General features: G+C 31.3%; 1 protein-coding gene across 1 annotated transcript in view; it reads right to left on the minus strand.

Annotated features, from left to right (window-relative positions):
* Positions 1–1,357: 1,357 nt before the first annotated feature.
* LOC129940903 (uncharacterized) overlaps positions 1,358–14,938 on the minus strand; it is a 42,583-nt gene continuing 29,002 nt past the window's right edge. The window contains exon 2 of the mRNA XM_056049432.1: positions 1,358–1,567. Coding sequence (XP_055905407.1) covers positions 1,358–1,567 — 210 coding nt within the window. The remainder of the gene's footprint in view (positions 1,568–14,938) is intronic.

Raw genomic sequence — 14,938 nt, forward strand, 5'->3', positions numbered from 1 at the left:
GTATAGGCCTTAATGCTTTCACTTTTTCGCTTTTCTCTTAATTTTCATTTTGCTTTTTATGTTCGACCCAGAAATGAAAAGCTGCTGCTTCTGCTGCCGCGTTAGAACTGTGTATATGTGTTTATATGGTGTTATCCTGTACGCCATAACCATATCCTTTTGAAATAAGAGCGTATTATAAGTACGGATGTGATGACGGTTGGGTGAATTCTGAAAATTACGGATTATTCTGATATCATTAAGTACACGAGTCCAGTGATGCGTGTGCTATAGCTTTATGTACACAATCGCACACTCATGTTATATTCGGATGGGATGGGAGTGATGAGTGTCCTTAAAGGAGATTTTCAATAAACGACCGGAAATGGAACCTGAACACAAGCAGCGGGAATGATAGCAGCAAGGAAGCAGTCGGCCCGCCCGGCGGTATTGGGTCACATGAGATTTCTTTTTACTGTGATGCTGTGCAAGCAGCTATATACAAGTATAGTAGTCGCCCCCAATGAAGAAAGAATAAACATAAACAGAAGACGAATCAAATAAATCTGTTTTAATTAATATTTATTTTTCGATTATGTGTTCAATGTGAATTGTACCTACATTGGATTCAGGCAGGACCAAATGAAACACGATGTAGGAATATAAGTAGGTATTGGTCGTAAGGATATATTATTTAAGTGAAATACCAACAAAAACATCTGTTTCTTTGGTATCACATTAAATCTTTTACAATGTTCGCATTTTTCTTATAAATAAAAATAAAATTAAAAGGTCCTTGAAATGGAGGCTATAAATATAGTTTAACATTTGTGTGTTTATTTATACGTATGTTCATTGTTACATTTATATTGAGTTTGTGGGAAATTTTGAGACTGGTAAAACATTCGTGTAGTGCGGCTGAAAAAATAATCTCATGGGCTCAAAAGTAAACTGATGAGCATTTCTGGAAGTACACGTATTAGGGTTGAATTGTTTGATAGACAAAAACCCCCGACAAGGCTGAAAAACCTAAATACTTTCAAGTGTTTTTAGCGACCATACATTGAACTGATAGCTGCTCAGTCTCTTTCATGCAAGCCCAAACATGGATTGAATGGCAGAATTGGAGTGGGTAACGCTTTTCCAACAGTAGATAACCATTGGAAGTTCATCTTCAAAGTACATTATTTTAATCTAAACCAAATTTGAAAATCTGAGGGTATTGTCGTCAACGAAACAATTGATCACGCAAAAAATCATATTTCAAAATAACAAAACGTTTGGGAGACAAAACGGATCCCTGGGGCTCATCAGCGTTTATTTTGTAGATATGAAAGCAACCAACACTGCTTGTATGGAAGGGTTAAACATGTAATTTCTAAGCCATCGAAATTAAATGATCTAATTTTAGATATAGAACTTGATGCTGAACTTCATCAAATGCAATAATCTTGCTTTCTCCAAAATGATGTAAACATCTCTTCTGCTGTTCGGTGAGATGAATCATGAGATCACCAGTGGACCAATTGCTATAAAAGCCATACTGCCGGTCTTTAAGAAGATTTCGTTCCTTAAGATATTTCTTAATCTGCAAATTTGTTACGGAAAGAAGTGAAGTAAGTGTAATAGAGGCAGGATTGTTCACCTTTCGACACAGAGTTTTTAAAAAAATTTAATAATAATATTCTAGCCGTAAATCCCACTTGATAGAAGATTAAGGTAATTTGGTTTTCCATGAGTAGTAGTAGAAAAATCGAACTGACAGTTTTTTTTATAAAAAATAAAAATCTAAAAAAATTTAACAAAAGTTGGTAAAAAATGATTTTCGACTCAAATATCTTTTCAAAACTTTGCGAGAATAGCATCTAACTAATTTTATCTTATAAGAAATATTGTTTTCAACATTCGAAAAAATTTTGAAAAAAATCGAATTAATAGTTTTCTTACAAAAAATAAAACTCTAAAAAAAAACAATACTAAAGCTTGGTGAAAATTTACTTTGGACTCAAATTGGACTTTTCCGACCTTGAAAGAGCAGCGTGAATTCTCCATCGTCATTTTGCACAAAGCGATAAGTTTGACAGGGCTGCCAAAACAAGACATTGCTCTGTAGAGCTCTTGGCTTTAGATGCTGCGATACGCGGCTTAAAAACCGATACAAAGATGGTGGGTGGGTTTTTTTCTAGATCTGTTCAAATACTAAGCTTTAAAACCCAAATTAAAAATTAAAAAGAGACTGGGACCCACACTGATTTGTCGATTTGTCTTGCTTAAAAGTTTGTCTATATGTACTCGTATCAATTTTTACCAAATTTGCGTAATATTTCTTGTAGATTTTATTTTTTATGAAAAAAACGGGTTGTTGGATTTTTATATAAAATTTACTGAATATCGAAAACAATGTTTTCTGTAAAAAAAAATTATTTTGAAGCCAATATTTTTAAGTTTTGAAAAGCTATTTAAGTCGAAAGTAAATTTTTAAAAAGTTTTAGTATTGTTTTTTTTTAAAAGTTTTATTTTTTGTAAAAAAAACTGTCAATTCGATTTTTCTCAAATGTGTCCTAATGTTGAAAACAATATTTCTTATAAGAAAATATTAGTAAGAAGCTATTATCTCAAAGTTTTTAAAAGATATTTGATTCGAAAATCATTTTTTACCAACTTTTGTTAATTTTTTTTTGTAAAAAAATTGTCAATTCGTTTTCTTTCAAACTTTAACTGAATGTTGACAACAATATTTTTAGAAAGATACAAGTAAATTAAAGTCATTATCTTAAAGTTTTAAAAAGATATTTGAGTCGAAAATCAATTTTTACCAACTTTTATACATTTTTGTAGGTTTTTTTTTTTCTTATAAAAAAACTGTCGATTCGATTTTTCTCAGCATTTTTAAAAATGTTGAAAACAATATTTTTTATAAGATAAAATAAGCTTGAAGCCTTTCAAGTTTTTGAAAAGATATTTGAATCAATATTTTTTAGATTTTTATTTTTTATAAAAAAACTGTCAATTCGATTTTTCTCAAAATTTTATCAGATGTCAAAAACATTATTCTTCGTTGCACAAAATTGTTTTAGAGATGAAATCATAATTCAGTCGTAAAATTTTGGAGGTGAACATTTTTTTTTTCAGTTTTATTGATTTATAAAAAAAACCGTTATATTGATTTTTTCAAAAAATATATCTGTTTGGGATCACGTTACAATATATTATATAAAATTTAATTCAAGTCTCTGCATTTTTGGTTCGCACAGACATCTTTCTAAAAATCTTTTATTTCGACTCTAGGGACCTTGAAAACGTTTTCGTCGAAAAATGTCAAAATTTTTAATTTGTCAAATCGGACCCATTACAATAACTTCCTATGGGAAGTTAATAAAGCCCAAAAAGTGAAACGCCGCCGTTAAAAATATCACCAATAAAACTGCACAAATCATAAATAAAATACTATACCACACAAACTTTTGATTTGTCGTAACGCTTGAAATTAGAAATATTAATGCGACCAAAAGATATTGTTAATTTGTATTTATCAAAAATTTTGGGTGGTTGGTGTTTAAAACGTGTATACGAAGTGAGATTGCTTAGAGGGCATGCTTCCCCCTGCGAAAGAAATAGTTTTGAGCAAAAAGACCTAACGCCCTTTAACTAACCCATCACTATATCAGGGAGCTGAAGCACAACATTCTTACTAAAATACAGCCGCTGAGCTTAATTTTTCAACGAAGTGTTGTTGTGTTGTGAATACTCGTATGAAGCTGGTGCTCATTAATTGTCAAATAAATTTTCAATACAAATTAAATCTACAAAAGTTACTTTCATTTTTGATCCAACCTATTTTTTATTTGTTGAAGGACTTATAAATAAGTTTTGTATTCTATTTTCTTATATGAATATATGCGTTTGAAAAAAAAGTCTACCTATAGATAGATACCGTTTTGCGCCTTAAAATAATAACTCACCTGTCTCAGACTTCGGCCTTTTATATGAAAGAATCTATACATATGCAATACATGCCTGCTTTTGATAGATTTATGAGGTCAACAAGGCGCCTTAAGCTCATTGATTCGCTTCTAATTGCAAATAGGTAGGTATATTTTTTTGTAAAGGTTCTTAACAAGAGAATGAAAGTGACAAAGAGAATATAATTCCACCTTTCTTTTTCAAAAACAAATAAAAAAGTAAAGAATAAATCTAACAAAAGAAAGAAAATTGAAAGAAGATACCAAAACAAAGGAAACAAAAGACAAAAAAAGAAGCAGTCTTTTAAGAATCAAAAAAATAGGGGTGTTTAAAAAAAAAGTAAATACCTACATACCTATTTGAGGTTCTGAACACTTTGATAGAGTCTTTGAATTAATTGAAAAAAAAAATGGAGTTGAGCAATTTAAAAACAGGGTTTGGTTATCCTTTATGATAAAATAGAGACAAAGAAGGGAAAAATTGAAAACATAAACGTTCGTCAAAAAATTAACAGAGAATGGACTTTACTTTGTATCGTGGACAGTTTTATAAGGTAAATCAAAAAAAAGGTTTAATGAGTTTTTTAACCTTTAGAGATTTCTACAAGAAGCAATTCAATAAGCTGCAAATTGAAAAAAAAAGTACTTATCGCCGTTCAAAAATGTACGTAGAGACACAATACTTAAACGAATTGAAAACACAAAGAATTTCTCAAATTGAACATACGGTTTTACACTGTAGTCATTTATTGGTATATTTAAAATTGGTCTTCACATCACTCGTAAGTCAAGAAAGATTGAATATTTCAATTGTTAAAGAAAGTCTTTTCCAAATTTGGTTCATTTTCTCATATCATTCGAACGTTTTTGAACAAGCACTTTGTGGTATTCATACTCAGAACATGGCGTTTTCTTACAATGAGCGCACACCCAAGGGAATGTTACTATCTTTATAATTTAAAGCCACAGTATGAGCATTAGGGAGACAGGGTTTAAAAAGTGGTGCCAGTGCCCATTCGTTTTGAAAGAGTGGGAAAGATATAATGCGGTAAAGCATTCCACATTCGCACGGTACGGCTAAAGAACAAATATCTGTTCTAAATAGTACAATCGAAGTTGGACTCGAGGGTATACTGATGAACCATCCTAGAAGCGCAAGTATTGAACTGTATTAGTGGAGGAATGTAACTGGCTATTTCTCTAGAATAAAACGTTAGAATATCAGTAAAATAGGGTAAGACAAGAAACTTTACAACGATGTTCGAGCGATGTAAATGATCTGATGTTGGTACTATCACCGATCAATCGTAAAACGGTTCAATGCTGTCCAAGAGATATAAGTAAGTTGCAGGATCACCAGCGCAGAGATGGGAGTTATACTCAAACTTTGGACGTATATCAGTCTTGTAGATAACAGCCAGATCAGAGGGAGAGAAAAACTTCTTGCATCGCCTTGGAAAACACAAACATCTTGCATCATTTTTGCCGACATCGCGTATGTAACCGTTTCGCAAGAGTTGATTATTAATGCACATATTAAGAATATCGAGATGTTCAGTGTCATTGATGCAAGTCCCATCAATCCAATGACATGACATGTCGTCCAGGTCCATGTGATTCAATTTGGGAAATAAGAAATTAGTTACCATCGTTATGAAGGGCTCGCGGTCGACGGTGACCGCCTCACTAACGTCGTTTTCAAAAGAAGTACGGACCAATAACGCCACCTGCCCAAAATCTACACCAAACGGTAACTTTCTGAGAATGCATTACCACCTGGTGAACCTCGCATAGGTTGGTGTCGAAACATAAACGGCAGTTTTGGTTGTTAACACAGTAATTCATCAAAAACGAGTCTCGTCACTTAAGATGATTTTTGGCTAAAATTGGGCTCCTCTTCCAAACGATTCGATGGCCAGTCAGCGAACGAATGCGTTTTTTGAACGTAGGGGTGTTGACTAATTGTTTACTGAACCGGTCGGCTTAAATTTGGACACCAAACGTTGAAGAGTCGACTGTGAAGGGCCACTCCGTATATTGTAAATTAGGCGCAATACGCGCAACGTTTCCGTTAGCAAAAACTCATTTAGATAATAAAGTATTATCATTTCACCGTGCTGTTCAATCGTGTTACTTGCTATGATGATTTGGCATGAACAACTGAATAATAAACAAGAAATTTGACAATAGTCACAAAAACAAAATGGCCGACACGGGCATCGAGAGCTACCTGCACCAATTGAAAAACTCTTTAAAAAGTACTAATATCGTGAGTGTTTGTAAATTATTAAAAAAAATCATTTTCTTAAAAACAACAAAAATAGGATCCTGCCATGTTTAATGTTGAAAGTTCTTTGCTTGTCGGGAATACGTCCTCGTTTTTTAGAAAATATAACGAAGAATGTTATCACATAATTCCCAACTTATTTTTATTATAATCTATTCTTAAAGCTTCGAAAAAAACAAAACCTTATTTATCTAAATTTAAGTAAACAAAAGAGGCTGGGATGCGACCCACACTGATAACTTTTCATCCCGCCTGTCGATTTTTCTTTCTAAAAAGTTTGTAGGTTTTCGTGTTTAGTTAAAAAAGTTGTCAGTTGAATTATTCTTAAAAAAAATTTAAACTACCAACAATATTTTTCATATAAAGAAATAGTTTAGTTTGAAAATCTAGGTTTATTAAACAGATTTTTAGTCGAACAATTTTCTTGAATTTATACAAATTGGATGAATGAAATTAATTTGAGATATGTCAAGAACCGAACATTTATCTTTACCAAATTTGTGGACTTTTTTTTGTACATTTTATTTTCTTATGAAAAAAACGGACTGTTGGATTTTTATAAAAAAAAAAACGACAGAATATAGAAAACAATATTTTCTGTAAAATTAAAAAAGTTTGAAGACAATATATTTAATTTTAGAAAAGCTACTTGAGTCGAAAGCAAATTTTTACCAAGTTTTAATATTGTTTTTTTTTTAGGTTTTTTAGTTTTGTAAAAAAAAACTGTCATTTAAATTTTTCTCAAAATTTGACTGAATGTTGAAAACAATATTTTCTAAAAGATAAAAGTAGTTTATAGCCAACATCTTCAAAGTTTTGAAAATATATTTGAATTGAAAATCTATTTTTACCAACGTATGTATGTTTTTGTAAGAAAAACTTTCACTTCGATTTTTCTCACTGAATGTTGAAAATACAATTTTTTATTAGATAAAAGTGGTTTAAGGCCAATATCTTAATGTTTTGAAAATATATTTAAGTCCAATATCAGTTTTTAAAAACTTTTATTAATTCTTTTGTTTAGGTTGTTATTTTTTGTAAAAACAACGGTCAATTCGTTGTTTCTCAAAATTTAATTGAATGCTCAAACAATATTTTTTATTAGATAAAATATGTTGGAATCCAAAATCTCAAATTTTTGAAAAGATAGTTGAGTCGAAAATCATTTTACCAACTATTATTACAAATATTACTAATTCTTTTTAGGTTTTTATTTTCATAAAAAAAAACTGTCAATTCGATTTTTCTCAAAATTTTACCAGATATTAAAAACGATATTTTTCGTTACACACAATTTATTATTATTTTTGTTCAGTTGTTTTGATTTATAAAAAAAAACGTGAATTGGATTTTTCCTTAATTATATTTGTTTGGTTGTTTTACATTACAATAAATAATTTAAGTCTCTAGCGTCATTGGTTCGTGAGATATTTAGGGTTTACCAAAATGTTCACCTTATTTTTTAAACAGCTATGGTAAAAAAAAACCACCGACTTGATTTTCTTGAGAGCCGCTTCTGCATCTTTCTGCATTATTTTCTGTACAACAAAATTTATTTGGAGTCGATTGCTCTTCTGGTTCTTGAGTTGTAGACGACGAAAAAACGTCGTGAACGTACAGATGTACGGACGTACGAACGTACGTACACACGCACGCACAGACATCTTTTATGTGGACTCTAGGGACCTTTAGCTGTCTAGAAATGTCAAAATTTCTAATGCGACAAATCGGACCGATTACAAAAACTTCCTATGGGAAGTTAATAACTACATTAAACCGTTCCTGTGTGCGAGTAATGTCAGGAATGGATGGGACTCAGATTGTATACCAAATCCGAACTGCTCAAGAAAGCACTTTTCATGACCAGAATTGCTCTTGGAGGACTTGTCAATTCCTGGCAAAAGGCAGTACCAGTGAAAAAAAATGTTTAGAAAGCACAGGCAGGGATTGAACCCAAGACCTCTGTCATGACAATCCTACGCACTAACCATCACTACACGGGTTATTGTTAAAATTCAAACAATTACAAATCCAAAATTCAGTCGAAAAAGTAAAACAAATTGTAAAGAGATTGCTTTTCTTCTATGAGGGTAGTGTTAAGATCAAGTTTGGGAGTTTTTATTTTAAATTACTCAAACGTATCAATTTGGCGTTTGCATGAAATTTTTCAGGGATCATAAATGTATCATAAATTTTAAATCGGTTAATATTCTCAAAATCTTTTTACTTTTGGTTAAAACAAAATAGTCTTGTAATATGTGTACAAAAGCTTAGATTTGGTTTTGAAATTTTGTGTTCAAGTCCACCTCAGTTTTTTATTTTCAAGTACGTTTATTGATTCATTCATTTTTAAAAATTTTTCTATTTAATATCAACACTCTTTCAAATTAGGGAGTTAACATAAATCAATCTCCTTTTTATATGTTATGTTTAATATTTAATTTTATTTTCGTTTAAAACCAATTATGAATTTAAAATTTTAAATAAGATTTAATAACCGTTTTGCAAGAAAAAAGCATTATAATTATATCTCAAGTTATGTACATTCTAAAGAAATCATGTCCCTGGCTTTCAAGAATAACTCAAAACCATTGTATCGGAGGTTTTTTAAATTTTGAGGTTTATTTGCTGAGACGACACAAAATACATTATATTTTACATAACTTGGTTAAATAATAAAAATTTTGTTGTGTAACAACAATCAGCTCTCAACAATGTTCTGGAGTTAAAAAGCTTTTCTTTAAAAGCTTACTTTTGTTTAATACCAGCATAAAAAGAACCAAAACTACATTAAAAAGGATTTAAACTGATATTTTATTTTCTTGCAATAAAATTATGTTGAACTCGTAAACTCTTGATAGTAAAATTAAAAATCCCTACATTAACTATTTCCATTTTTACGAACTCTTAGTTTTTAATTCCCATAGCAAACGAAGCATTTTTTAGTGTCTCATCAAGAGAAAACGTAAGCATATCCAATACATAATAAAACTGTAGGTACATTCAATTAAATTCTTCTAGATATAATTCATTAACATTTGGCACTAAAAATAAAAACATCAAACTATGGTTAATATGTTAAGTGTTACAAAATGCTGGAAATCATGACCCAAATAGCATATGTACAATATACATCCATTCGGTTTATTTAACCTCTATATCACCCCATCTCTAGAAAAAAAAACAACTCAAACAAGTTCACTATCTATAGTTAAGTATTTAAATCTTCATTAAACGAAATAAATTTTTATTATAATTTTCTTCTTTGGCTATTTAAAATCACTTTTATATTATATACAATTGTAACTTATTCTTAACTTCTCATAGGAAGTTATTGTAATGGGTCCGATTTTTTAAATTGAAAATTTTGACATTTCTCGACATTTTAAGGTCCCTAGAGTCGAAATAAAAGATTTTTAGAAAGATGTCTGTGCGTGCGTGTGTACGTACGGACGTACGACATTCGCGACGTTTTTTCGTCCTCCATAGCTCAAGATCCAGAAGAGATATAAACTTCAAATAAATTTTGTTATACACATAATAAGGCAGAAAGATGCAGAAAGGGCTCTCAAGAAAATTGCGTGGGTGGTTTTTTCACCATAGCAGTTTGAAAAACAGGTGAAAATTTTGGTTAACCCTAAATATCTTACGAACCAAAAACGCTAGAGACTTGAATTAAATTTTATATAATAGAATGTAACGTGATACCAAACAGGTATATTTTTTGAAAAAAATCATTATAACGTTTTTTTTTTATAAATCAATAAAACTGAAAAAAAAAATTGTCACCTCCAACATTTTACGACTGCAACATAATTTCATCTCTAAAACAATTTTGTGCAACGAAGAATAATGTTTTTGACATCTGATAAAATTTTGAAAAAAATGTAATTGACAGTTTTTTTTATAAAAAATAAAAATCTAAAAAAAACATTACTCAAAGTTCGTAAAAATTGCATATCGATTCAAATATCTTTTCAAAAACTTAAAATTTAGGCCTTCGAAAAATATTAAGAAAAATAGAATTGACAGTTTTTTTACAAAAAAATAAAAACCTAAAAAAAAATATATAAAAGTTGGTAAAAATTGATTTTCGACTTAAATATCTTTTCAAAACTTTGAGATATTTCCTTTAATTTACTTTTATCTTTCAAAAAATCCGAAAAAAAATTAACCAAAGTTGGTAAAAAATGATTTTTGACTCAAATATCTTTTAAAAACTTTGAAATAATAGCTTCAAACTAATTTTATCTTATAAGAAATATTGTTTTCAACATTAGGACAAATTTTGAGTAAAATCGAATTGACAGTTTTTTTACAAAAAATAAAACTCTAAAAAAAAAACAATACCTACTAAAACTCGGTAAAAATTTAGTTTCGGCTCAAATAGCTTTTCAAAAATTAAAAATATTGGCTTCAAACTTATTTTATTTCAGAGAAAATATTGTTTTCAATATTCAGTAATTTTTATATAAAAATCCAACAGTCCGTTTTTTTCATAAAAAATAAAATCTACAAAAAATAGTGCGCAAATTTGGTTAAAATACATATAGACAAACTTTTAAGCAAGACAAATCGACAGACGGGATGGGAAGTTATCAGTGTGGGACGCATCCCAGCCTCTTTTAAATTTTGTTTTCAGAACACGAAAACTGTTTCGCAAATTCGGTTAATATTACGGTTTTTTTATTTCTATCGCGAAATGATGTATCCGTAGTTTTCCACAATAATTCAACTGACTCATATTTTTCAACAAGTTGATTTGCTCCTTTAATGTCTACTGCTTTGCCATGTTTACTTCTGACTTGCATTGAACGCACGCATTTTCAATAGGAGCGCTTGATGCCAAGCTCTATCAAATGCTTTTGAAATATCAAGTGCAATAATCTTACTTTCTCCAAAACTATGTAAAGATTTGTTGCACTGTTCGGTGAGATAAACCATGACGTCACCAGTCGACCTACTGCAACGGAAGCCATACTGCCAGTCATTAAGAAGCTTCCGTTCTTTAAGATATTTCTTAAGCTGAAAATTGATCAGCTTTTCCATGACCTTGGAAAGAAGGAACGTGATTGCTATTGGATGATAGTTGGAGGGAGAGGAGGATTCACCTTGCTTAGGGTCCCTAAACTGGACAAATGCTATTTTCCATCCGCTCGGAAAGATGCCTTTAGAGTAAGAAAGATGGAAAAGCTTACGAAGTGGTTTTGCAAGCGTTGAAGGACACCTCTTCAGAACAATTTTGGAAATACTATCTGGGCCTGCGGATTTGTGTATGGCAAGGTCTTTCAGATTCGTCCCAAAGAATCTTTTACGCTTTTAAGAACATTAAGACTTATGACATTTTCCGGGAGCGTCAAATTAACAGCAAACTGAGCTGCAAGCAAATTGGCTTTATCAATCGATCTTACATAAGAAGTGTCACTGTGGACGAGTGTTGAAACCGAAGATGAAATGGTGTTTCGAATGTTTTTTCAAATGACCAGACATTTTACTTCCTTTGGGATATTGTAGAATTTTGTGTCTAAATTACTGATAATGCATAAATGTGATTCCTCGAATATAACAATTACAGGTCTTTCTAGCTTGTTTAAACTTAATTCGGGTTTCCTCAGTGGCTTGGCTTTATAAATCTGGAAACTTAGATCTTACTTACAAATCAAAATGTTCATCTTTTTTTAAACTGCTATGGTAAAAAAAAACATCTTTCTGCATGTACAACAAAATTTATTTGAAATCCATATCTTCTTGAGCTATGGACGACGAAAAAAAACACACGCACGCACAGACATCTCTTTAAAAATGTTTTATTTAGACTCTAGAAGGCTTCAAACGTCGATAAATGTCCAAATTTTAAATTTGATAAATCGGACTCATTACAATAACTTCCTATGGGAAGTTAATAAGCTTTGAATTAATAAAACCTTTTTTAATAAGTATCAATATTTAACTCTATGAACAACTTTTTTAAATCTATATCTGCACAAAAATAAATAAATCAGTTCATTTGAAGAATTAGAACGATTCTGTGGGAAGTTACCATTTTCAGTTTTCAGTTTTAAGACATGTAGTAATCATAAAACCATAACTTTATTTTCTGATTCAAAGTTCTAATCAAGATATTACGGTATGAATCTTTAAGTATTTAGGAACCCTACCTTTCGTCGTCGTCGTCGTGTCTTGTCTTGTAACTATTGCTTTTAACTAAACGAATAAATAATATTTACAATTTCTCTTCGTTCAAAAGATATGCATGCATAAATGATGCATAAAGAAAAATTGAGAAACCATTTGAATTTTATTTTGGAATAAGATATTTAAATATCGTTGATCCTATAAATATAAGGATATCTTCATACAGAATATGAGTACAAGGAAGAAGCAAACAAAAATTATAACCAAGGAGCTTCCTTTCCTTTCCACCAAATTCAACTTTTACACCTCCTGCTCCTATCCTTTCTCATTCTCATCCTTATCCTCATCCGCCTCCACTCGAAAATTTTGTTCAAGAGTTTGTGTTGTTTCTTGTGTACATGCACACAGAGGTTAATAAATAAAAATGAGGTCTCCAGTTGCACAAATTCTAGATACTCGTAGTAGACAAAAAAAAAGTTCAAGATATTCTGGAGCATCATAAAGCCAGCGGATATAAAAATTGCATTTTCAACGCCCTTTTATGTTTGTGCACAAGTTTTTGTATCCTTTTAGTGTGACCAGTCGACCTTTTTTATTCTTTCAAAAAATGTTTTTTTTATTTAATGTTACATCATTTTTTTTAAATCAATGTGTTTCGCACTTAAACACCTTTTAGTGTGACCATATTCTACATTTTATTTATACAAATTTAAATTTAGTGTGTTGTCCTTCTTAAATATATACGGTCACCAAATCTCTTGCATCATAGAGATACCATAACATGCAATACGAAGATCCTTCTTTACGGTTGGCAAAATGTTTGTCAGTTTTAAGGTGCAAACGGAAGGGGACAAAAACACAAAAGCAACCATCATTGCTGCACAAGTGTGTCAGGTGATAATCTAAAAGTTCTGGTGCATAAAAATTACTATCCCAACGATGCGAGGATAATGGGAATACTTTTTTGAAAGGATAAAAGAAAGAACCAGCATGAACAGTTCAGAGTGAGAGATATTCATATACATACCAAGCCGTTGTTGCCGTTACCGTTATATCGTTATAACGTTATACCGTTGCCGTTGTAAGAGAGTTGCAAGTTTGTCTACGCTGCGTTAGTTGTAAGGGTTGATGTAACGGTTACCTATAGCTATGTCCTTTATTTTTTTGTATACATAGGTTTGTATGCTCAGCGATAAAGAGATTTTCATAAGTTTACTTTTCCGATGATGTTGCGCTTTTTTTTGAGAAGAATATTCAATGTTTTTTGTTGTTGTTGTTGTTGTTGTTTGTTAATCCCATCAGTAGATGTGGTGGTTGTAAAATTTAGTTGAGTTATAAAGTTTAAGTAGTTTTGCCGCAACATTAACATAATATCATGTTGCGTAAAGTGTTTTAACCTTTTAAACACTGAATATAAATAAAAATACATACATTTTTTTAAAGATTACAGGAAACGGTTTTTGGTCTTGCGGTGGCAGGAGAGAATAAAGTCTTTAAAAGGGATCTGAAAAAACCCTACCTTTAGCTTAGGAAAGTTTTATCTATTGGAAAAGGCATTAATGTAAACAGGTCTATTAATGTGACACGTCATCGCTTAGAAATTCTGTTGCACGTGAAAATTGAAGGGATTCAAGTTATTTCTGCTGCCATCTGGTAACGCTAATCGGAAAGGATTAATGGCTAAAATATTAAACAACATAAAGGAAGAGTAGTTTAAATTAGAAAGTCCTTCCGCTGTTTTTGTTGGGCATATGGATTAGGTATCAGTGCCATTAAATTTAACTTGTTCAAAATATAAAAGCACTCCATTGATTTCCTCGTTGTATTTGATATTGGACATCTTCTGGAATACGAGGTGTGTTCAAAAAGTACCAGAAAATTCAACATTTTTGTATTGTGTTGTTATACGTGCCCCTAAAGTATGATGCAATTTTCAGCTATATTCACTGTTTACTTTGCCTGTGGTAGTTGCTAAGGTTCGACTTGTTTTTATGAGCTCGATGATTTTTGCTGAAACTGCTAAATTTTGATCAAAAAAACAATCGCATGAGCAACGCTCAGGAGCTGTTAAATGAGGTTAACGAAGATCCAAGTTTGTTTGTAAGGGTCATAAATGGTGATGAAACAGGTGTGTACGGTTATAATGTGGAAACCAAAGCACAATTGTCCACCTGGAAGCATCCAACGTCAACAAGAGCGAAAAAAGCACATAAAGTTCGATCAAATAAGAAGGTTTTGCTAAGTGTTTTCTTCGATTATAATGGCATAGTTCATCAAGAGTTCTTATCACAAGGTCGTAGGGTTAAAAAGGTATATTACCTTGAAGTTATGACACGACGTATGTGGAGTAATCCGAAAAAAAGCTCTGATTAATGGAAAAACAATTCATGGCGTTTGCACCACGATAACACACCTGCTCACTCGTCGTTTCTTGTTCGTAATTTTTTGGCCAAAAACAACACCGTAGTCTTATCCCAACATACATATTCACCTAAGTGTGACTTTTTCCTGTTTTCAAAGATTAAGAGACCCATGAAATCACGGCGTTTTTCCTCGATTGAAGAAATAAATGCCG

Source organism: Eupeodes corollae, chromosome 1 (assembly GCF_945859685.1).
Source record: "Eupeodes corollae chromosome 1, idEupCoro1.1, whole genome shotgun sequence".
NCBI lineage: Eukaryota > Metazoa > Arthropoda > Insecta > Diptera > Syrphidae > Eupeodes > Eupeodes corollae.